The sequence below is a fragment of the Phoenix dactylifera genome, chromosome 18 (genome assembly GCF_009389715.1).
Source record: "Phoenix dactylifera cultivar Barhee BC4 chromosome 18, palm_55x_up_171113_PBpolish2nd_filt_p, whole genome shotgun sequence".
In the NCBI taxonomy this organism is placed as follows: Eukaryota; Viridiplantae; Streptophyta; class Magnoliopsida; order Arecales; family Arecaceae; genus Phoenix; species Phoenix dactylifera.
Genome location: NC_052409.1, coordinates 1,774,395 through 1,799,372, shown reverse-complemented (window position 1 = coordinate 1,799,372; position 24,978 = coordinate 1,774,395). Strand labels below are relative to the sequence as shown.

General features: G+C 40.9%; 2 protein-coding genes and 1 pseudogene across 3 annotated transcripts; 2 read left to right on the top strand and 1 right to left on the bottom strand.

Moving 5' to 3' along the window:
* Positions 1 to 5,719: 5,719 nt before the first annotated feature.
* LOC103707034 (proline-rich 33 kDa extensin-related protein-like) lies at positions 5,720 to 6,100 on the bottom strand. Its single transcript, XM_008791361.2, has one exon. It carries the CDS (start codon positions 6,098 to 6,100, stop codon positions 5,720 to 5,722), a length of 381 nt encoding a protein of 126 aa, XP_008789583.2.
* A 5,777-nt stretch (positions 6,101 to 11,877) lies between these two features.
* Positions 11,878 to 20,606, top strand: LOC103707017 (serine/threonine-protein phosphatase PP1-like). 2 transcript variants are annotated; one of them, XM_026804619.2, is made up of 4 exons: positions 11,878 to 12,359; positions 17,063 to 17,622; positions 17,706 to 17,927; positions 18,746 to 19,415. In XM_026804619.2, exons 1-4 carry the CDS (start codon positions 12,182 to 12,184, stop codon positions 18,782 to 18,784), a joined length of 999 nt encoding a protein of 332 aa, XP_026660420.1. In that variant the 5' UTR covers positions 11,878 to 12,181; the 3' UTR covers positions 18,785 to 19,415. The 2 variants fall into 2 exon arrangements, with proteins under 2 accessions (XP_026660420.1, XP_008789570.1); XM_008791348.4 differs by lacking the exon at positions 18,746 to 19,415 and adding an exon at positions 20,206 to 20,606 and having other exon boundaries at positions 11,880 to 12,359.
* A 2,203-nt stretch (positions 20,607 to 22,809) lies between these two features.
* Positions 22,810 to 24,199, top strand: LOC103707033 (annotated as a pseudogene).
* The last annotated feature ends 779 nt before the right edge of the window (positions 24,200 to 24,978 follow it).

Genomic DNA, 24,978 nt, shown 5'->3' with positions numbered 1-24,978 from the left:
AATACAAGATCTACGATAAGATTAAGACAGATTACTTACATCAATTCGCTTTCCAAATTGCTCAAGTCCAGGTGACAAATCCTTAATCACCTAAAGCAACATCATAGGGTTTACATTATTCCCCATTTATTTATTATAAAATCTCTTAGTTCATCATACTATGAACTTACTTGCTTGGGTCCTATCCAAGGATTTAGCCCAAATCCAATTTGAAGCCTTTGGGGTTCGATTTAAAACCAAATTGGGTCCACATGGGTTGATTGGGTTTTTAATTAAAGGATTGGGCATCGTTTATAATTGGGTCCAACCTTTTCTAGCCAATTGGGTCCTCTGATTTGGTCAATGTGGCTTATTTGGGCCTGAGTCGAGGTTAGCCCAAGGTCAATTCGACCTTCTGTCAGTTGAATTGGGCATGAATTGGGCCTGATTCACAATCAATTAGGTCTGCTGAGACCAACTCAGCTTAATTGGGTTCGGACCTGGTTTAAATCGGGCTTGTCCAGACTTAGCCCAATTTGATTGGGCTCGGGTTCAGCTTCAATTGGCTAAACCAATTTCTTATTATTGGGCTTAACGGGTTTCGGATCCGAACCCGATTCCGGCCCGTTAACCCACTCTTTTCTTTTCTCTTCTCTTTTTCTTTCTTTTCTTTTCTTTTTCTTTTCTTTTCTTTTTGTTTCTCTTTTTCTTTCTTTTTCTTCACCGTTTCTTCTTTTTTTTTTTTCTTCTCCTTCCCGAAGCTTCCTTTCATCCCGATCTCCCATTCCTCCTCTCCTCTCCTCTCCGGCGAAGGGAGGTCGATGGTCTCCTCCTCACGGGGAGGGGGTCGGACCGCGATCGGCAACGCCCGCGGCCGAGCTCTCGGCTTCCCCGGCCGAGCCCGCGGCCGAGCTCTCGGCTTCCCCGGCCGAGCCCGCACCGGCGACGCTCACGGCCGTACACGGGCAAGTCCCCTCCTCCTCTCCCTTTTCTCTCTCTCCTTGGTTCCGATCGGAAGCCCTAGCCATTTCGGCCGGTCCTCCGGCCTTCTTCTTCTCCTCCGACCGGATCTACGGCCTCTTCCTCCTCTCTCTTTCTTTCTTCTTCCCTTCTTCCTTTTCTTTTCTTTGATCCTTCCCTCCGGCACCACCGCCTCTTGCCGGAGAGGAGGCAGTGGTCCGGCCGGGGCTGGCGGCCTTGTGGCCACGCCGGTTGCCGGCTCAACCTGACCGGCGGCCCGGGGCTGCCCCCCGAGCCCTAGAGTAGCCGCAGCCGAGGCTGCGGTGCCCTGCAGGCGGCTCGGCCCGAGTGGTCATCGGGCCTGGCCTTGGGTCGCGGCCGTTCTCAGGCCGGTCCGGGGTCTATGGGTCCGGCCCGTGACCCTTCTCCCTTCTGCCGGTCTCCTCCTCTCTGTCCCATAGTTGAAACAGAGGGGAGAATACCCCACAGAGGGTTTTCCCACTCCCTAAAATTTTATTAAAAGGGGCCACTTACCTGGATTTTTGCTGGTTACCGTTGGGCAGTTCTCCCCCTGGTAGTCCCTCCTTCCTCTTGGAGCTTCAGGGCTCCTTTGCCTTCGGCTCCAAGGCTTCGGCTCTCTCACTCTCTCGTTCAGTATTCTAGGGGGTCTGTCCCTTGGGGTTGCCGGCAGAGGCTTAAATAATTTGTTTAGAGGATGAGACCCCCCCCTCTGAGAGGTCCCATCCTCTCCATTCCTCCCTGCTCCGGGACTGGCCGCCGCCCCCCTTGTCTCCGGCCCGGCATCGGCTGCCAGCAGGGGGTGAGGTAACCCTTCCCTGTCGGTCTTATCCCTTCGTTTTTTTATTTTTTTTTAACCATTATAATAACCATTATAATAATACTGCCCACAGTAAAAATTTGGGCCCAAACCCCTAACTGGGCCTACTTCTTATTGGGCCTAGTAGGTTCTGGGCCCGGACATTACATGCATGAAGTGGTGGGTTGGTTCCCTTGAATTTAGACTAGTAAAGCGCAGGACTACTTGTCCAATTATCAACTTGATTTCATACGAAGACATCAATATTTTAATTCTCGTCATCATCCCCCCGGAAATTTTTCGGGAACAGAACCGCTAACCTAAATCATAAAATCTTCTCCATGATAAAAGTTATGCAACGATGACAGGAAAAGTACTATGTTGCTTTAGAATTTAGATGTTATATTTTGAGTTCCATTATCATAACTTTAAAATATGGTGACGCTTTTTAGTATCTTAAATATAAAGTATTTTTTAAATTTATTTTAAAAATTATAAAAATCTGTATACAAAAGTATATATTAAATACATACGTAACAGAAGTCATATAATAACACATATATCATATATAAAAATAGCAAATATTTATATTATCAAATTTGATTATATTTGCGTTGTCAAACATGATTGAATATCCATTACAACTCAAAGTGCTTCCAAAAACATAAAAATATATACATAAAACTCTTAAAAAAAGTCTAAGGGCTATTAGTGGTTCATGGCATCATCATCATCATCTCTACAATTGCTAGAAGTATCAAAAATCTATAAGAAAAAAAATAAAAACTTTAGAAGTTGAGAATACAAGAATTGCAAAGTATTATAAATCATTAAGCTCATATAAAAATATGCACAATAATTATGTAAAATATTCAAATAGATATAGTTATTTATCTAAGGAGAGACAAACCTTTGCAACAAAATTGTAATTTGGTCAAGCTGAGCCATTAAAGATTATATCTCTATCTGATTTCTTTGCCCCATCTTCTCCATCTTTGTCTCCAACTTACGGATGTCTGCAGTGCTACTACTATATCTAACATTATGGGTATATTTGTTCACTCCAGACAACTGAGTGAGGGTAACTCCAATGTCATAACCCCTCAATCGACCATAACGCTCTGGTTCCATCAATTTGGTGAACACCTAAGATTCGACGTGACTGGTCTCCCTAGATGATGATGAGTCTCCAACACGTTCTGCAATAAGGGATGTAGCCTTCTCCTATATTTTAAAAAAAAGTTCCATATTAATGTTTGAAAAAATATAGTTGCCATCTCGATGGGTATGAGTCATCCTGTAGAACTCTACCTCATCAGGTTCCCTCCCATGCTCTTCCATCTACAACAAAAAATATATGTTATATGATACATCATCCATAGTACGTGATATATGGTAGAAGATACACGGTTCATGATACACATTATATGATACATGATGCATGATACATAGTCCAATATGAAGATTAAAATTTCAATTTGAAGTAAAAAAAGTCAAAGAGTTTTAATAAGACTCATAAGTATCATGATACATGGCACACGATACATAATACATAGTTTTATTAAGAAGCATAAGTATTTCAATATAAAACAAATAAATCTAACAAGGAATTTGAAATATGCCAAAGAGTTTAAAAGAAAAATATGAATTTATCTCCATACCTTACATAACTCTTAGAGCTTGATGTGTGAGGAACAGTATAAGATGCTCATGTAGCTCTACCAATTTTGGTAGACAGTGTAATATATTTGATGTGTATATTTGCAATCTATATTAATAAAAAAATAAAATATAAGATATTAAGAGAGTACACATAACTTGTCATCTCTTACAAAATCAGTAGTGAACAAGTTTTCTCCACTTATGAAGGTATACAACAGGAGGACAATTACGAGCAACCTATTCTTCTGTCATAACCTTTCCCCTGTACTCCATCTTCAACTTCTCCCTAAATTTTTTCTATTTGTAGTTGAGGGACTTCAGCACCCAGTCATGGCTTTCTAGAGAAAGCGCAAACTTACTCTACACCAAAAGTAAAGAATATTATAAATGTTAAATCAAATTATATAATTATGATATCTAGCAAATTAACATACAATATCAAATTTAATTTTTTACCTATACAACTCGCAGAAGCTTAACCTTATACGAAGAAAGCATATCATTCCACTTAGTATAGTTGAGCGGATACAGGTGATCTTTCCACATAATTGATCCTAGAAAACTTGCTAATATGCTTCCAGCGCTTTTGCTGGGCTGCCCCATTAGGTTGCATCGAATGACGATCCTCTCACCCTCACGAAGCTGTCATACATCTCTTGCTCGAGTAGATCTCTGTTTTGTCCTCACTCTCCCATTTCCATTTATGAAAAACACATGAAAACAAATATATATTCAAAACTATTAATTATGTATTAAATAAATGAAGTCAAATATTATAAAATATTTAAATTGTAATAGGAATAACACTTTTGATATTTTAATTAAATTATTCTGGATCTGAAAGCCATCCATAATAACCTCTTTGCCTAGGTAATCAACAGGAGGCTCGTACTGGGACTGGGGTTCGAGTTGCTGGTCATGTATGTCGAGGTGCTAGGCCTAGTGGGACTACTGAGACTTTGGGGACTGATTAGAAGATGATCCGGCCTGAAAATCATGAAACACTGCATCTCTAAATACATGTATCTTAGGTATACTACGCGTCTAGCCTCAACACACGTTCTGTAGTTTATATTGTGGACTGCAGCCGATGCCACATTGGACCTTTCCCCCTCATTGACTTTCCTCTCTCCCTCTATGTGCTGAGCTGAGCTGTACAACAACGAATATTCTTTGTTGGGTAAGGTGGAAAGTAATATTCCTTGAAGAGATCATTGAGAAAAGAAACTAAAGATGAGGGTCCGATCCAACATACATCACTTCTTAGGTAAGATTGTTGGATTCTCATTAGCTTCTCAAAATAGTCCTCGGAGAACAGAGAGGCTTAGATGGAGATAGTGGGATAATCCAACTTCTCCCAGTTGGTTTATTTGTTGGAGATAATCTTCCATCTTGTACTTCACAAAGCCGGGATTGAAGCCGTTTAAAGAGAAGGACGGGCTCTTCCTTACAAAGATGCCTGCCGAAGGCAAGGAGCAATAGTGGCGGCGAGTGCAATCCAGTGCGAAAGTCAGGGCCCTTCTCAACGGACCACCTCCTCTTCATAACTTTTTCAACAGGGACAGCCTCAGTCACATTGACATGCAAATTCTCTATATCCCTACACCCCACCAAAAGTTGAAATATGTTTATAGCGACCCATGAGCTCATCCAAACAGGCCAACTGAAAAAGTATTATTTCGATTTTTAGATTTTTTTGACCTAAAAAACATATATGCAAGAGCTCTCATATACTCCTCTCCGTTTAAGTTTTAGCATTCTCTCTCTAAAAAAAATTATACTGCAGCACCCGCCGAATCTTAGTAAGGCCTTGAGCCAAGTCCATTCTATTACCATTTATCACACTTCAAGACCTTTTTCTAGTAAAAAAATTGAACAATCAAATATTATTTAGATTTTTTAGTTTTGTATAATTAATTGCAACCCATATAGGGTTAAGAACTTGCTCGTATGGATCCTCGCACCGCTTGTCGGATTTTATTTTATATAATGAAAAAAAATGGTACGTAGCCCAGAGCTCCAGTCATTGGCAAGAAGATAATTTAGCACTACTTACGTATTTTCCAGTAAGATATTGGCTTGTCAAAGTTTCTCATTGTACTAGCAAAGCCAGATACATAGCAGTACACATGGCGATCGAGGCCTCTCTAGCTAGTAGCAGGAAATCATGTCATGCATACAGATAAAAGCATAACGTTAAATTATGGCACATGCCGCGTGTGTATTTTATATAACGTCTAAGGAAGCCTCTTATTTGGATATCCAACCCCCATGCGTCGAGCTGCAGCACAGCAGCCCTCTCTAGTTCAGGTGGTCAGTGGACGGTGGCTTGTGAGGTGGCTTGTGAGGTGGCTTGTAAGGTCCCGGCGGCTTCACATGCACCGGTGGCTTCCCATATGGTTTGGGCTTAGGCTCCGGGATGTGGCTAGTATCCTTGGCATCGGAGAGGGAAGGCGGCTTGTGTCCAGGAGGACCAGGATGCTTGCCACCAGGAGCAGGAGGCTTGTGCTGGTCCACAGACGTCTTCTTCTCGTCGGCAAGAGTTGGGGGTTTGTGTCCGGTTGGAGGTTTGTGGATAGGAGTTGGTGGCTTCGTCTCCGGGGGCTTGTGGCCAGCGTCGGAGGGAGTGGTGAGAGCCACCACTCCTACGAGAAGGGCTAGAAGAAGGTATTTTGGGACCATGGCTTTTGTTTGTCTGGAAGTTCTTGGGTGTTTGTGCCGTGAATTGGAGTCGGTGGGGTATTTATAGGCGTTTTTTTCGTGCCATGGATATGTGGGTGCATGAGAGTTGGAAAGGTAGGTGGTGGGATGTATGGTATTGAGAGCGGCACGTTTACAAGACTTTTGCGTCCCAGGGTGGATGAAATTGTCAAAAAGGACGGCTGTTTGTTGTCTCAAGCGTGGACGGTAGGATATTTAAAAAATTGTAGAAGGATCTAGTGCCGGGCTAGTGCGGTAGACAGGTAGCAAATTTTATGGATAATTTTAATTGAGTTGTACGTGTAACCTTGTGTCTCATCCAGCCTAGATGCAGAACCTCTATCAACACCTTGATACATCACATCTTCTGAATTCATGTCATACTAGTGCCATACATATGTGATGAATGTGCCTGAGTATACATATGGATGGGTACGTAAGACCATAGAAAAGAAAAACCAGCGGCCGCAATCCTCATTAGATAAATGCACTTCCCTCTCTGGTTGGTGATTCAACAAAGGTTAACAATATCATAATATATTTACCCCTTAATGGAGAAGATGTATGTAGAATGTCAATAAGTTTTCTGCATTGCAAGAGGCTTTCCAGTAATCGACATTTCTCTTTTGACTAATCAAATTTCTCAGGTACATTTAGACGTGACAGGGCTCAGAATCGTTTGACTTGGATCTGCAGGCAATGGAGTAGCCTCGCAACGAAGGTAGCGAAGAAGGCTAGGCGACGGAACCGTAGCTTTAGTACGTTCCAGTAGCCTGGTTTCAGGTCATTATCTGATTTGCTTTCCCATGGCGTAGTGTCAACAATTTCCGCACTTAATGGTCTGTCCCTCCTTTCAACACTTCGGTCATCAAGATGCTGCCGAAACCAATCCCGGTGCGGCAAGGACGACGGGGCCAGAGACGTCTCACAACGCTAAAACCCCTCCTGGTGTGACTAGGGACACGGGTTGAAGCACTTCCTGTCCGTTCTCTCTCTTTTTTCCACGCAGTAGCTAGGTGCTTCCATTATTCAAAAGGTGGCACCAAGCATTCTCATCTTCACGCCACCCCTTACAAAGTAGACGATTTGGCAACTTTCAGCGAGATTATGTTCTCGAAAAAGGATATGATCGTTTTTTTTTAACAAGAAACGTACTTCAGACCGGGACCATACAACCATCTCAGTAGTTTAATTAGAAGTTATATGTGATGATGATGGGAAAATTGTATGCTATTTAGATGTTATGTTTTGAATTTTATTATCATAAGTTGGTTATGGAGCATCACTCTTTCAATATACATCCCTTCGTAGGCATGCATGAAGTGGTGGGTTGGTTCCCTCGAATTGATCAGAATAGTAAAGCGCAGGACTACTTGTCGAACCATCAACTTGATCTCATACGAAGACACCTCAATAAGTATTTTCTCATCATCATCCCCCGAAAATTTTTCAGAAACAAAGTCTAACCTAGATCATAAAATCAGCTCCATAATAAAAGTTACGTTACGATGATGGAAAAAGTACTATGCTGCTTTAGATGTTAGATGTTATATTTTGAGTTTTGTACAACTCGTAGAAGCTCCACCTTATACGAAAGAAGCATATCATTCTACTTAACATAGTTGAATGGACACTAACCTTTCCACGCAATCGAACCTAGAAAACCTTCTAATATACTTCCAGCCCTCTTGAGGGGCTGCCCACTTGGTTGCATTAGATCGATGACAATCCTCTCACTCTCACGAAGCCGCCCCACATCGATCCCTTGCTCAAGTAGGTCCTTGTCTCATCCCCAGTCTCCTCTTTTTATCTACGAAAAACACATAAAAAGCAAAAAACATATTCAACACTATTAATTATGCATTAAATAAAATAAAGTGTCATGTAATAAATATATATTAAATCATAATAGGAATAGCACTATTAATATTTTAATTAAATTATCCTGAATCTGCAGGTCATCCATAATAACTTTCTTGCCTGGATAATCAGTAGGAGGCTCATGCTAGACTGGGGCTCGTATTGCTGGTCATGTATATCAGGCTGTTGGGGCTCGTGTTGCTGTTGAGACTGCAGGAACTGATCAAAAAATGATCCAGCTTGAGAATGCTGAAACTCTATATCTTTGAATCATTTTTCTCGGCGCATAATGTTATCTAATATGCATAAATAAAAATCAATCAGTTACATAAAAATCAATACTAAATAAATTGCTTATAAGAAACAATATTTATTAAACGAACATGATAAAAGAAGATAATATTTTTCATACAATGTATACAGCGTAAATATTTCTCACCAATAAAAATCAAGCATTATTCTTCTCTCCTTCAACATCCATCCTAACCAAACTTGTTATAGCGTTTAGTTTATCGGTTGGGACAATATTACAAGGCATACACTGAGTATAAGTCTTATATATTATCCTCTTGCTCCAACCCTTTCGCCATATCATACAAGTACCTAGGTTTAGTCTTAATGATAACAGTCCATTCCTTATCCTTTGAGTCTTGCAAAAAAAAAAATACTTATCGAGCTTGAGATGTAAAAACGAATAGATCATCCTTCAATAACATACTAGTATGTATCATTGAAAAATTTATAAATATAAACTCATTTGTGTCTTAGTTCAAACTTCTAGGTGAGTTTATATCCACTCAATCACCTCAAAATAATGCTACCTTAAGCTTTCCATAATAATCAAACTCATAAAAATTTATAAGAGCACCATAATAATTTTTTTTGTCCGCTTGCACCATAACTCTATTGTTTTAGATTTTTCTAAATTTTTCATTATCTTTAGTATAAAATTTAATACTTGATGGTTGGACTGGTCCACCAACTCAACGATGGATCCGCTCAACTAAAAATGACGCTGAATAAAGGGCTGCCTTGCTGCATGTGGAGCATTGCTGGAGTATAGAGATAAGAGGCTTCTCGGAGTCTATATCTCATGTATCATGGTTGCAATATAGTTCCAGTAATTGTACAAGGAGATCCTGACTTGACGAACCATGTTCCGAGAGCTCAAAGCTATATGGTGGACTATTTTCTTGTAAGAAACGCTAGCAAGGCTCTGTGAACTACCTTACCATACGCATATTTCTTCTTGTGTTTTATAGATTTGTGGCTGGCGGACTTTCAACATCAACCTGTTCTACTACTATCTCACTTGAGGTGGAGTAGACTGCTATAAATCTGTATTAAATGCATACAGGCTTTCCTTTTGGTCCATGTTTCTATATGTTACTTCGCAGTTGGACTTGTCCACTTCACGGTTGGACCGGTCCACTAGCTGACCAGTGGACCTGGGCCAACCAATAACTACTCCTCTATTCATGGCTTGTGTGATGGTTTACGGTGCCAAGCTGATGATGACTTGTGTAACAATCTAGAATCTCATCCAAATAATTTGAAACAAGCTACAACTGCTGGATCCCTTATTTTCTTTGCCATTTCACGTGTCAACTAGATGATAGGTTCGGGGCGAAACAACTTATTCATATGTCACGGTAGCTTCTTATGTGACTTAAGCCAAGGCATCGAGATGTACTTGTCAAGTTTGTATCATCGAAGGTTTGGAGCCGGCATTGGAGGTTTCGGGGAGAGCTATGACTCCTAAGAGAACGACTAACTTGAAGCAGATACAATGAAAGACAAAAAAGGCTTCACTATGTTTGTTAGAGGTGGGGGTATGGAGGGTCTCAGCTGTACCGTTCATGCAAAAAAGTGATTGATTCTTTTTTACAGTATTGACCATTGGATCATGCTCTACACAAATCTTAAATCACTCCAAACTTTCCATTTATCCACCTGCACCGATCTTGAAGCAACTATCGTGGGATCCAGTAGTGGATTCGCATGAAAAACATGAGTCCTTCTGTACGAAAGATACAACCCCTGTCCAGTTTGGGGTAATAAGCCATGCAAAGGATGGCAGGGGTTATTCACATGCTTTTTGGGTTAGTAGTATTAGTGGGCGACTGGATCCAGATGAGGCACAGATATGATCACTATTATAGGATAAGGATTAAATGTCAAGAACATGTACAATTTCCTGAGTTTGAATTTGGAGTACATTTCAAGAGAAGCACATCAATATGTTTATCGAAAGAAAGAAAAAAAAAAGGTGGATAGGTCTCAGATGTTGAACAATTGTTATTTTAGCTGCTCTCGTGGAGTTGGGCTTGAAATTTAACCTGCAGTTGCAACAATTCTTGCAGCCCGATGTATAGTTTAAGTTGGCATGAGAAATATAAATAATATCAATTGGACATGTTGTGCATGTGTCTGTGAGCATGCCTACATATGCACGCATAAATAGTTGTACTGTGCTTGGGGTATGCATAAAAAGACCTTAGCAGGTCTAACCTAGCTTATAGTCCTATGATAATACTGATTGTTCTGGCCCAATCTACGAGTCTAATAGAATTTTCAGCACAATCATCCAAATATACAATAAAAAGTATTATATTCATTAATATTTGACATAACTAATAGCAATAAGGATATACATATGGTATCGGTGAATGCTTGATATTGATACAAATCAATATATTAACCAGTAATTCAATCAAGATGAAAAGCCCAATATGAAAAAAGTCTAAATTTTTCATGGCATACGCAAGTATTACTCATCAATCCAATTTTCAACATTACTCTAGAGGGTATGATCATGCAATTATATTTTATGTGCCCAAACCATCCTTCACGTTTTTATTCTCGTTCTAAGTGATTTCGACACACAAAAATCTAGTTCTTAATGCAGAAAAAAAAAACATTAGATAGAATGAACACATGACAATCAAACATTAAAAACTATGCTCTTTATGCATTGATTTTATGCAAAATAGTAATACTGAAATACTCACTTTTCAAACTCAAATACAATTCCGTTTGCCAACCAATTAGGGAGAACCGATTCACTCGTGTGAAAGTTACACGTGCCAAAAGTCACGGACGTTGTACATGCACGCTCCGAAGAGGTAGGCGGGTAGCCGAGCGGTGCACAGTATGTTGATTTTATTGTTCACGTGTCATTTCATGATTAGCTATCATCCTATTTTCCACATGGTCCACTCGGTCCCTCACTGCTCAGCCAGAATATTAATCCACATTCACTCGTGTGAAAGTTACACGTGCCACTGTCACGGACACTGTACATGCCCGCTCCGCAGAGGTAGGCGGATGGCCGAGCGGTGCACAATATGTCCCGCTTGTTGTCCACGTGTCATTTCATGATTAGCTATTATGCTATTATCCGCATGGTCCACTCCGTCCCTCGCTACACCATATCCCGAATATTTATCAGCGTTCGAGCCGATGCACTCGCCCCGCAACTCCGGGCACTTCACCGTCCGATCAATTTAGTCGGCAGATCTGACGGCCACGATAGACTTCCCCATCCCGCTGGCACACCAAACCACTATTAAATTCAAAAAAGAAAAATCTGAATCAACAGAATCACTGCCGTCCAATCACCTCACCTATCTCCGCTCCGGATCCTTCTCTGGTCAGCCGCATCCCCTCCATGCTGTCCGAGTAACTTGAACTCCCGTCATCTAATGTAACGAGCGCAATCCTCGTAGGACTTTGAGTTCCGTGTTTAAGGCCAACAGGCCCAACGCGATTTTTAAGGACACATGTGCGTATGGGACCCCCCGGTTGGAGCTATTGTTTACACCGAACGGCGGACTCGATCTTTCTTCAGTCTCCATCCCTCGCGAGTCGCGACCAAAATAAAAAAGTCGTAAATATTCTCTCGCTCTCCGGTATTCTTCGCAGGAAGCGGGGACGGCGGGGGCGATCTCCATTTCCTCTCTGAGAGCAGGAGAAGCCCCTGCGATCGAGAGAGGAAACGAGGGAGATCGAGAGGAATGCTTGAGGAGATCTCAATCGGAGCGAGGGAAAGGAAGGGAACGGCGGCGGAGGAAAGGGGCCACCTTCTGCCTCCTTCCTCTTCCTGGGTCGATTCGTGATCTTGGCAAAGAGAAATAAAAGGGGCCTCCTTTTACTTCTGGATTTCTAGGGTTTTGTTCGATCTGGGGTCTGTTGTGTGGGGGGATGGATCCTGGTCTTCTGGATGATATCATAAGGCGGCTGCTGGAAGCGAGGGGGATTCGGCCGGGGAAGCAGGTGCAGCTCTCGGAGGCGGAGATCCGGCAGCTCTGCGTCGTGTCCAGGGACATCTTCTTGCAGCAGCCCAATCTTCTTGAGCTTGAGGCCCCCATCAAGATTTGCGGTAAATCTTATAAATCCCTCTCGATGATTCTTGAACGGGGTTTGTGTCAAAATTGTTTCACGATTATGGATTTTGGTTGGTTGTCGATGTCGGTGGGGAAGGATGGGACCTGGATGAATCAGCGAATGCCGTGATTAGATAAATTTGCTCCACTGCGATGTTGAAGGCAACGGGCGTTGAAAACATTGGGGCTCTTCAATCTAAAAAGTTGCTTATTTTTCTGTTTCTGGGTTATTGATTTTTGATATTTCTTGATCTGGGTTTCTTCCGTAATGGCTTCTTGGGAATAGGTTTTGTTTGGTTATTGGTGTCGGTGGGGAAATGTTGGGACTTTGATGAACCAGTGAATGTTGTGATGAGATGCTTGTTTTTCTTTTGTCTATTATCTGAATGTTTGAATGCGTGGTTGGAGACAGGATATGGGATTCCCAGTGCAAAATATTACGGTCCGTTTGGTATTCATTTTGCTTTCTCGTTTTCTTTTCAGAAACCCAAGAATAAAAATGAACTAGACTGAACAGCATGTATGACGAAACCCTTTCGTTATCAGAATTGTTTGTGAAATCCATAGAGATTTTGGTAGCAAGGATTTATCTATCTCAAACAAAAGAGTGAAATTAAAATCAAGGAATAGCGGAAGTTTTGTGCAAATGCTATCTTCAATATCAATTCCCACGTGGCATTCCACTATTTTGTAGAGAAAAAAAAATCACGAAAACAACACCAATGTCCAACAGGCCCTTGCAGATTATCCTTTACTTGGGTTACTAATATTGTTAGAGCTTTCTGCAAAGTGAAACTCTGGTTGCAAAGTCTTTATTGTCGTTGTCTGTCTCTGATGCTTGCAAAACGCAACAGTTTCTCCATTGTTATGTAATAGATAAAGGTAACTAAAAGAAATTTGGAATACTGTTCAATTTTAGTAACCCAGCATATCGTCAGTTCTGTGCATTCTCAGACCCATGTAGGTTCTTTAATGTCAATCATATATTAATTTTTTATTCTATATTGAAGCATATATTAAATTTTTATTCTATATTGATGCATCGTAGGTTTCATTATATGGTATGCTGCAAAATATTGTAACTAATAATTTTCTTTCATTGTATGTGGGCAGAAATACAATGTGTAGACTCAAAATTTTCAAGAATGTAGTCTTAGAGCTAGAGAAAGATGAATCTTCTTCTGCCAAATCAAGTGAAAAATCTAAACTTGTAAACAAGAAAGAGATTCTTCTTGGAGGAACATATGCATGTAGTTTGTAGACCTAAAATGAAGGTGTCTTGAATGGTTCTGTGAAGTATCTGGTGATACTGGGAAAGCTAATATATATAATAAAACCTGAAATTTAGTCTTATGTGGTTCATGAGGAGATGGAACTAGAGCATTTTGTTTTCGAGGACAATAGATGAGAAATATTTTTCTAGTATTGACTTTATACACAGCGAGACAGCTATGGTGTGCTTTTTGAAGTTATGTTTGTTGTCAGATGTCAGAAAACCCAAATGGTGAAACATAAATAAATGATCTTGGTATATTGAAAAATATTTTTTAAGTTCCCTTTTTAGTTCCTTGATTTTCTTTTAATGCCTGACCTGAAAATTCCCCATGGAAAAGACATTTTTAATCAATGTTATTGATCTCTAGTTAAGATACATTATCTATTTTTGATTTGAATGATGCTAACTTTACAAGCTTTTGTTGTTTGTCTGCTTTTATTAGAGAGAATAGCAGGCATGAAACTATGTTATTGCAACTTACATTTATTTACTCGTGATGGAAGAATGTTACTTTGATTTTCAGTGAAGAGCTTATTAGGAGAGGACAAAAAACATTGCAAAGTTATCACAATCCTCAGCTAGGAACTGTGATCTCAGACGTTAATGACCATAGAGCAATGTTTTTGGACTTTTCACATGGCTTATGCTAATAGGTTTTCCTGTATTATCTGTAGTATCATGTGTGGTAATGCATGGTTTGGTAATATGCATGGAAGGATGAAGGAAGTGCTTGTGAGGGAGTGCATGAAATGCACAAGGAGGGGTAGGCCTAAAATGACATGGGTGGAGATAGCCTAGGAGATGAAAAGGTTTTATGTTTGTTTTGTTTTGTTTTTATCTCTGTTTATGCATACTTTAATAGATTTTTCTCGGTATAACTCAACTAGCTTACATTTTATTTTAACTCTTTCAATGTAAGCAAACGGATCAGGTTTCTGCATGTTCAGCTAGATAGTTGCATGGATTGGAAGACAGAAATAACATTAGTCTTGCAATTTTCATGATATTTGCTTAGTTCCAATTCATAAAAGCCGGAATCTTCAACCAAGGTTGCCATGCCAATTCTAGAGCCACAACTCAACTCTTGCACCGTGCTCATAACACCTGCATGTCTTCTTTAGATTAAGTGTTCATCTTAACCATTATTTTGTTATGAGCTGGACATGCTTCTCATAACATATATAATGGAGTTAATAGATCATCCATGTATTGTCATAAGCTTGGTATTTGTGTTGACCTATATGTTTTTGCTATCAATTTAATGACTTTTATCCTATAATCCTACAAGTCTGCCACCTTGGAGGCACCAATATTCATGCATATCTATGGTAAAAAACTTTGAGATTGCATGAGAACTATGTAATAGCTGTAGTTCAATATATGGACATGCATATGAAATGCTTATATAAAGTTGCACATGTTTTGCCTTATATTATACATGTGCTCCACAATAGAACTAAGAATTTCATAACTTTATATTTGAATGAGCAGTGGTGTTGTACTTTTAGGAAATTTCATGTGATAGCAACCATGTTGACTTTTTCCCTATTTTGTGTCATAGATATTATCTTTTATAATGTATTCCTTACTTGCCCGTTCGTGCCTGTTAAGGATCAACATGTAACATACCCTGATTTGCAACAGATTTAGTATTAATTGGGCGTTATCATCTTAGTTTTGTCGTATCATCAAATTATGTGGTGAGGTTAACCAGGATGTTCGGAGTGTCTAACAATTTTTCAGATGTCTTGGAGACTTATTGCCTATTGATCAACTTAGTTGTTTCTGTATCAAGTGACCACTAAATGAATGGCTTTTCAAATAATGGAGAAAGAGGCTTGCATTGATCTATATCATGAATCTGTCAGAACCATTGAGATTTTGGTTTACATTTTCTTTTTAGCATGTGTAGATTGTGATAAGTTGTGTGGTATGTGAAGGAAAGTTTCTAAACTAGGATGCTGTACCATCTTTGGAATCTCCTAAGAAACTTGCTCCTGCACGTGCTTCTTAAGTGATCCATTTTCTAACATTTTTTAGGAATTCTCTTCCATGCACCTACACCTGAATCTGCTCTTGACCAGTTTTCACTTCCACACTTGTTTCTGCTTGAAGCAATGTGGAACATCAACTTGGATGGCTTGTGATGCATTTTGGCACTCAGCCTGAGTTACTGAACATTAAGGCCGTATTCTTAAATATTAGGCATACAGGACAATGATTAGACACATTAAATAATTTAAACAGAAACGAACATCCATAAATTGTACTTATTGGGTTAGATCATAAATATGGCACTATTAACTAGTGTTTTATGACCATAAGGGGTTAACTATGTGAATCGTACTGATGGATAAGCCATTACCTGTAACCTATATACGCCCTCAAATTTATAGTCTACCTCAGCCTAGGTCTTCTTCTACCTATTTTCTTAATTCTGACTTCTAGGCAAAATTGGAATAACCCTTATTCATAAGGATTGTTGGCAAAATGTTATTATATGCATTTAGATTCTTACTGATTACCAGATGAAATGAAATAATTTGTGTATTGCTAATTCTCATCTGGTTGTTTTCATAAAATTGTATTCAATTTAGTTGTAATATAAAACAGTCTTTGGTTGATAGATTGTTGGTATTATGAAATTAGTTCTATGTTTGAATTTAGTGTTTAGTTGTATTAAGTACTACGTTGCTGGTCAAAAGTATTATTTTGGTATTGGTATTCTTACATGCATTTTTTAACGTGTTACTAATTAACATGTTAATATATGTTACATCTCCAGTAGAATTTCATTTGGTAGGCTAAGATATCGTATTATATAATCAGTTCTTAGTTTTATTGTTTAAGAAAAGTTGCATTCTATACTTTTAAATGGAGTTTCCAGCGATCATAAATGGCAGTTCGATTATGATTCAATTCAATCCGACCCTTGTTTGATTTGAATCATATGACCTAACCATCTCACTTGTTTTTTTATGACTTTCCCATTAATTGGTCCTAATGCTAGACTCCCTCTGATGTACCTCATCTTGAACTTTATTATTCATCACCTTGATTATTTTTAGCTAGCAAACAAGTTACCGTTGGGAGGTATGATCTCATGCGCTTTGCTTTACTTAAGATCCTTTAGCATTCTCATTAGCTTCTTTTTTTATGTGCTGAGCTATTGTTGTAGGATATTTTTAATTTGCATCTATAAAATGCACATATTCACATATTCCGCCTTGGGAATTTTATCAAATTTCACTTTATGATTGCAGTTGTTCTTGTTCATGGTAAGTTGACATTCTGTTTTAACTTAATCAGTTGTGGAGAACTCCAGAGAGAAAATTTCAGGAATACTCATTGCTTGCAAATAGTTTGGTCTAGTCATTAATTGGGTTTGGGAAATTTGGCATAATGGTTTCTTTGGGGTCTCAGGTGATATTCATGGCCAGTATTCTGATCTCCTAAGGCTTTTTGAATATGGCGGATTTCCACCTGAAGCCAACTACCTGTTCTTAGGGGATTATGTGGATCGAGGAAAGCAAAGTCTTGAGACAATATGCCTCCTTTTGGCATATAAAATTAAATACCCTGAGAACTTTTTCCTCTTGAGGGGGAATCATGAATGTGCGTCTATAAACCGCATATATGGGTTTTATGATGAATGTAAGCGCAGATTCAATGTGAGGCTGTGGAAAGTCTTCACAGATTGTTTTAACTGTCTGCCTGTCGCAGCTCTCATTGATGAAAAAATTCTTTGTATGCACGGGGGTCTTTCTCCAGACTTGACTAATTTGGATCAAATAAGAAACCTGGCTCGCCCTACTGATGTGCCGGACACTGGTTTGCTTTGTGATCTTCTTTGGTCAGATCCAAGTAAGGACATTCAGGGGTGGGGTATGAATGACAGAGGGGTTTCATACACATTTGGCCCTGATAAGGTGACTGAGTTCCTTCAAAAACATGATCTCGACCTCATTTGTCGTGCTCATCAGGTTATAAATGCTTATTTCTTTTGTTTATTTTGCTGGTGCTGAAGTAAGTTCACTCTTTTAATTCAAAATACTTCTTGTACCAGGTGGTGGAAGATGGATATGAATTCTTTGCTAACAGGCAACTTGTGACAATATTCTCGGCACCAAACTACTGTGGGGAATTTGACAATGCGGGTGCCATGATGAATGTAGATGATACTCTGATGTGTTCTTTCCAAATATTAAAGCCTGCGGAGAAGAAGACAATGTTCAACTTTGGAAGCACAACTACAGCGAAAACTGGAACACCTCCACCTGGAGTCAAGGTTAGTGCAACTTTTCATGAAATACCTGAACACTTTCTGTATTTTTTTCCCCTCTCCCTAGTCTGACTTGTTTTTGTCCTGCAACCAGTTGTCAGCCATTATCTTTATGTCATGAACTCAATTCAGTGTCTTCATGCCATGCATCTGTAATTAAGGTTTTAGGTCCCGCTGGTTTTAAATCCCGGCGGGACGGGGTGCATTCAGGCTGTCTCGTCCCATTCCTTTGAGAAAATGGGACTAGGATAGGGTCGGGACTCCGAAACCCAAAGAAGAAGAGAAAAGAAAGAAAAGAAGGAAAGATGAAGAAAAAGAAAAAGTGAAAGGAAGGAAAAGAAGAAAAAGGAAAGAAGGAAGAAAGGAAAGAGAAAGAAGAAAAAGGAAAAAGAAATAAAGGAAATGATAAGAAAAAGGAAAGGAAAGGAAAGAAAGGAAGGTAGAAAAAAAAGAAAGAAAGGAAAGAAGGAAAAGAAAGGAGAGAGAGACTGAGGTGTTCTATTGAGATTCATGGCCGGGACCACTGCCAGGACAGGGTGGGACAGTAGGATGTCATGTTCAATGGAGAAACTGGGACACCCCCATCTTAGGGGATTTAAAACCTTGTCTGCAATGATCAAAAAATAACTTATAAAACATGAATCTTGAGGTTTGGGATACCAGATGTGGAAGTAGAAAAGATTTAAATGAGTATTTTAAATTTTGGCTATAGATATAGTTAATTATGACAAAGGAGACACCTTTTTTTTTCACAATGGCCCTATCAAGTACTGCTGATAAAATCACTAATGATAAAATCTGATCTGGCTAAGGTCTACTGGTAGGAAAAGCACCTGATGCAGATGAGGATCTCTAAGCTCTGATTATCTGAATTATGACAAACGAGACACCATTTCTTTCACAATGGCCCTATCAAGTACTGCTGATAGAATCTGATCTGGCTAACGTTTACTGGTAGGAAAAGCACCTGATGAGGATCTCTAAGCTCTGATTATCTGAATTGCATGGGAAACTTGCCGAAGTATCTACCGGCAATCCGTTGCAGGTCCATCAACTATCTCTATAGAACACTGGGTTAGTGGATTCTGTTTGGTATCTACTTATATAAGGTGGGATCTATCAATATACCGCATAATTTTTGCACTTGAATGCATAATAAGGGACTTCTAGAACACCAACTAATTAACTTGTGGGGGATTTTTATTTTCTTGTTGGGCTGTCCAAAAGATGTGCCAACTTATCGACATCAAATAAGAGGATTTGCACCATCCCTTGGAAGTGTTTTGGCATCATGTGTTTACCTTATTTTATCTGAAAGATATGGTGATCTGCATTATCCTCAGGAAGGTCAGTTCCTTTTACCTAAGCTGGGAACCACTCAAAACCCATAACTTTTTCCTCTCAATGATTGAAATTTTATATGGCTATTCAATTATGATAATTAGATTTGAAAATTTTCATGTACATGCCTAGATAATAGATCATTAAGCCTCAATATTATTCAATGCTTTATTATCGACTCTTCTGTTTTGGTTATATATATATATATATATATATATATATATATATATATATATATATATATATATATATATATATATATATATATATATATATATTTATACTTGTATGTAGGCTGTGTTTGTAGGTGTCTATTCCCAGAATGATTACTTTTTTGTGTTTTCTTTCATGCCATCATTTTCAAAGTTTGTATTTGACATTTTTCTTACGTCTGGCTGTTAAAAATAGGATGTTAGAAAAGGCTGGAAAGGGAGGAAGTCAAAAAATATGAGTTCAGAATATGTGATGCAGTCATTTTACATTCTTGTAACATCCAACATCATAAAAGCTTAATTTGCTCTGCCAAATAATTTAACAGAATTACATAGAAAGGTCCATTGTACCAGTACGTACTACCCTCTATACCAGGTGTACCTACCATACTAGTACCAACTGATGCGCAGTATGGGGGATAATACCGAGTGTTGGTACATGCCTAATCAACCCCATTTCCGGCAATATCGATACTATACCAATAGAGTACTGGTACAGGTCCGATACTAAGATTGTGAACCTTGTAACAAAGTATATAAATACCCACCATATTACAATCAATATCATGATTTTAGAATGCACTGCCCCATTGTGTCCTGCACTCGTGCATCCACTTGATCTTTCATTTAACATCTTTGCCTGTTGGATTGTATATTCTGAAGAAGCTCCATAACCAAATAGATAATTCACTCTAATTTCCTCTTATTAATTCTGACCTTTCTGTGAGCAGTCTTTTCTTGGGGCAAAGGCTTGAGAATGGGCGATCATGGTGGATGCACTGCAATCTGCTATCAAGAGCTGACCCAGGGCTCTTTCAAGGAAGTCTGAGCCTGACATTCCGCCAGCGTTGCTGAATTTTGTTCCTGGAACAGGATAGCTGGCATGCAACACGCCTTGATCTCTATGTACATTAGTTATGGGATTAGCTTGTGTTAATTGTCTCATCAGTTTCACTTTAAAGAGCCATGTGTCATCCTGGGAAATTCTCCCATCCTTCGGAATACCAAGTCTGTTGAAGAAATTAGGACTAATATATAGTCTTGGATAATGTAATAACTGATATTGCTTTGTAGACTTCAGTAAATTAGGACTTGTGAGGGCAACCCAGGGGACGACTATCTTCTCACATTACTTCTTGGCGTTGTCTTTTGCATGGGTCAGCTGTTCATTGCGTATTATCAGTGGCATCATAGGGTAACGGTTGTGCCAAGCTGCCACCTTGGCATGCTGTGTTTCACTCTCATACACAGCAAATGAGTGCCATCCTGAGTTCAGCCTTCATTTGCACCTGCCGGCATGCTGCATCTTGGGTACTGGCATTCAGAAAAGTGACAGTATGGTGGATGAACAGAATCCAGCTGCGGCGCACACGTTGGAATGGTGAAGGAAGTGAGCGGTGCAAGATTATGTAGCTATGTCTATCGCTTATGATGTCAAGTATTGTCAAAATTGGGCTGTGAAAAACTAATAGGATTTAAAATATGCTTCTGCCACCAGAAATTTGGTTCCAACGTAGAACAGGCTGTTCGCTTTCATTTGCTCCAGCGATTAGATTTGATCTCGTCATCAGCCTGCCTTTGTTCCCAATTCCTTATCAGCATGGAGTTGCAGACTTTGTATTATAGGTTGATGTTCCTGGTAATTTGGTATTTCAGTGTGGGTTTGGGTGGGCAGTCCAGTTCCGCGTAGAAATTTTTAGCATCGTTGGTTGCAGGTTTTAGTTAGGTTGGTCCCAAGTAATACAATCTGGCTGTGATTTCAGTGTGGGTTTGGGTGGGCAGTCCAGTTCCGGGTAGAAATTTTTAGCATCGTTAGTTGCAGGTTTTAGTTAGGTTGGTCCCAAGTAATACAATCTGGCTGTGAGCCGCCAGACAAAATAAAACGTCTGGCTGCTAGAAACAGAGATCTACAGAAGAGGGAGAGAATAGATTTGTCCAACTCGTTAGTTCGCCTTTAGTTTAACCATTTCGAGTTGGCCGATGAATAAGAGACATCAAATTCCCCCGTGATGTATAGCTGCGTTTGGGACACCTCTAATATAGCTATATGACTAGTCAACAAACCATGTCACCTTTTTTTTTTTTTGTTTTTTTTTGTTTTATTTGCTGCTGCCTATGCTTTGTGGTACAGGAAGGTTGGTCCTTCGTTAGCCAATCCTTTAAATTGCATGCAACTGCAGCAAGGCCTTCTTGCCATGTAAGCAGCCGTGCAAAGGAATATTCGAGTTTGCGATTTGAGGCCCGTGTCATTATGCTGGGGGCTTTTCTTTAGCGCAAAAGGGGGAGGTGAATTAACATATTAATGAATTAAATGTGTACAAATGATGTATGATACAGAAATGCGGGGAGCCACTGGCAGGGATGCGATCGAGCCAAGTTAAATAGCTAGAGGCCCAAGTTCAACTTAATTCAAAATACTCAGGCTCAAAATCCAATTTTGGATTGGTCGAGCCTTAATATCCAAATTTGAACCGATTCGATAAAAAAAATAATATTCGAGTGGAACTGTGGAACCGACCTCCTCTCGCTTGGGAGAGGGTTACAACTTTCACGCGGAAGATGGATTCTCTCCTCTCTACTCTTCCTTTGTTCGGGTGCCTGTGCTTGCATGGATCTTTATGGTATATAAAACTATGTTTTAAAATGGCCGTCAACCGTCACCAGTTGCAAGTTATTTTAAAACAAAAATCAATGAGATATAAAATATCTTCCAAAAAAAAATGAAATATCGAGTAATTTGCAGGCATATGAGAATGCTAGTACTATAATATTATCAGGCAATGCCTTGAATTTTAATAATTATATTACTATATAGATATTAGAATGATGACGGCTGGTTATTGTTGTGTGCAATGAAGAGGAAAGCTATTTAATAAATGCAAGAGAAGAGAATATTGGGATGGCTCGCACCTTCCTCCGCCGCGTCACTTAATCCTCCTCCTTGATACTGTGTCATGCGAATTTTAGAAAGAAGTTCTCCAACAAGGAATATATAGGGGAATATTACCATGGCAAAATATGGAAAGCTACTATGATGCGAGCTCGACATGGAAAGATTGTACCAAAAAACGGAATTCCCTGCCCTCCGCCGTGAGCGCTCTGACGTGGGCGAGGTCTTGCCGGGAGGGGGTGAATGGGTACGGGGAAGGAGTTGAGAATATTCCGCTGGCACCCACCCTCCTCCTGCGTGTTTATTTAAAACCTCACCGATGCCCTTGTCTCATTTGCCTCGATCTCCTTCTCGTTCCCTCTTCTCTCTCAAACACACGAACTCTCGCTCTTACTCTCTCTGTAACCGCATTCTTTATCGATAAGAGACGAGCCGATCGGTCACCATGGCGAGGGAGCAGCTCCAGGTGCTGGACGCTTTGGACGCGGCGAAGACGCAATGGTACCACTTCACGGCCATCGTGGTCGCCGGCATGGGATTCTTCACCGACGCTTACGACCTCTTCTGCATCTCCCTCGTCACCTAGCTCCTCGGTCGCATCCACTACCACGTCGAAGGCTCCCCGACACCCGGATCCCTCCCCCCCAACGTATCCGCCGCCGTCACGGCGTCGCCTTCTGCGGCACCCTCTCCGGCCAGCTCTTCTTCGGCTGGCTCGGCGACAAGATGGGACGCAAGCGGGTCTACGGCATGACGCTTATGCTCATGGTCCTCACCTCCATCGCCTCCGGGCTCTCCTTCGGCCACACCCCCAAGTCTGTCATGGCCACCCTCTGCTTCTTCCGCTTCTGGCTCGGCTTCGGCATCGGCGGCGACTACCCCCTCTCCGCCACCATCATGTCCGAGTACGCCAGCAAGAAGACCCGCGGGGCATTCATCGCCGCCGTCTTTGCCATGCAGGGTATCGGCATCCTCGCCGGTGGCACGGTCGCCATCATCGTCTCTGCCGCCTTCAAGCACTGCTTCCCTGCCCCCTCCTACGCCGTCGACCCCGTAGCCTCCACCGTCCCCCAGGCCGATTTCGTCTGGCGCATAGTTCTCATGTTCGGCGCCATCCCGGCGGCGCTCACCTACTACTGGCGGATGAAGATGCCGGAGACCGCCCGCTACACTGCCCTCGTCGTCAGGAACGCCAAGAAGGCGGCCGCCGACATGTCCAGGGTACTTCAAGTCCAGCTTCAGGAGGAGCAGCCCAAGGTCGATCAGATGACCGGCCAGCAAGCCAACAGCTTCGGCCTCTTCTCCAAAGAATTCTTGCCTCGCCATGGCCTCCACCTTCTCGGCACCTCCTCCACCTGGTTCCTCCTCGACATTGCCTTCTACAGCCAGAACCTCTTCCAAAAAGACATATTTAGCGCCATCGGATGGATCCCCAAGGCCGCCTCCATGAACGCTCTGGAAGAAAACTTGGTGCGATCGTGGGCTCGTTCGGCTTTCTATACTTATCCCAGAGCTCAGACCCAGCCAAAACCGACCATGGGTACTCTACTGGCATTGGTGTCAGGAACTCCCTCTTCGTGCTTGCAGCCTGCAACCTCCTGGGGCTTTTCTTAACCTTCCTGGTGCCCGAGTCCAAGGGGAAGTCTTTGGAGGAGATTTCCAGCGAGAACGAAGGCAGCGCCCCAGCGGCAGAATCCAATATGGGTGTCGGTTACAGTAGGGCTGTCGCTGCGGTCTAGTTGCCTGCTGAATTTGTTCTAGTTCTGCTGCTGAAGATTGTTAGAATTTATAAGCTAGACATGTTTGTCTTTGTCTCTTTAGCTTGTTAATGTTTGTCTCTTTGGCTTCTATGGTTCATAAACTTGAACTTTCTTGGTTGGAAAGAATTTATTTCTCACGATAGAAAGGCTTGCAAAATTGTAGTGATTTGTTAAAACTGATTTAACTGAATTTTTTCCCCACAATACACTGGTGCAATTGATGGTTTATGAAATACTTGTGGATTGTAACAGGATTGCTGTTATTGTGGGATAATTGAAATCTGATTGCTCTGTGTGGAAGTGCTCAAGCAGCCTGAGGAATGTACTTTTGAAGAGAGAAAAACAGCGATGGAGACTTGGAGTACTGTAGTTACCAAACTCTGGCTTCCACTCTCTGCTTGCCTGTTGCCAATGGCTTTCGGCTGTCTTGAGTACCAAGCAGAGCAAGAACAAATGCATCCACCGAAAAAATTTTATTGCAAGAACTGGGTTCGCTCTCATAATGGAATTCCCTTTTCTCTGACCCTCCATTCAGATTTCAGAGATAATTAATTAACCCTGTTTGTGAATTGATCTGCTAGATGGAGCAAGCCCAGGTCAAGTCATCTTAGCCGAGGCCTGGTGTGATGAAGCGAGCATAAACCCAGGCCTGACTCCTGAGCTGAGCCTAAAGCCAGCCTCAAAAGATATTCACTGGAACACAACCCAAGAAACGGACCGCCCCAGGCCCATCTTAGCCCAAGCCCGGCGTGAAGCCAGGTTTCCCAAAGCCTGCGATGAACTTTAAAAAAACAAACCGGGGCCCCTGCCCCCTGCTTATTTAATGTTGACCAGAACTACATGGGACTGAAGGG

Excerpts from the sequence above, each read along its gene's own strand:
- LOC103707034 (XM_008791361.2), bottom strand. The coding sequence starts at position 6,100 with ATGGTCCCAAAATACCTTCTTCTAGCCCTTCTCGTAGGAGTGGTGGCT.
- LOC103707017 (XM_026804619.2), top strand. The coding sequence starts at position 12,182 with ATGGATCCTGGTCTTCTGGATGATATCATAAGGCGGCTGCTGGAAGCG. Across the intron at positions 12,360-17,062 it reads GGCCCCCATCAAGATTTGCG|GTGATATTCATGGCCAGTAT; the intron begins GTAAATCTTATA and ends TTGGGGTCTCAG. Across the intron at positions 17,623-17,705 it reads TCATTTGTCGTGCTCATCAG|GTGGTGGAAGATGGATATGA; the intron begins GTTATAAATGCT and ends TTCTTGTACCAG.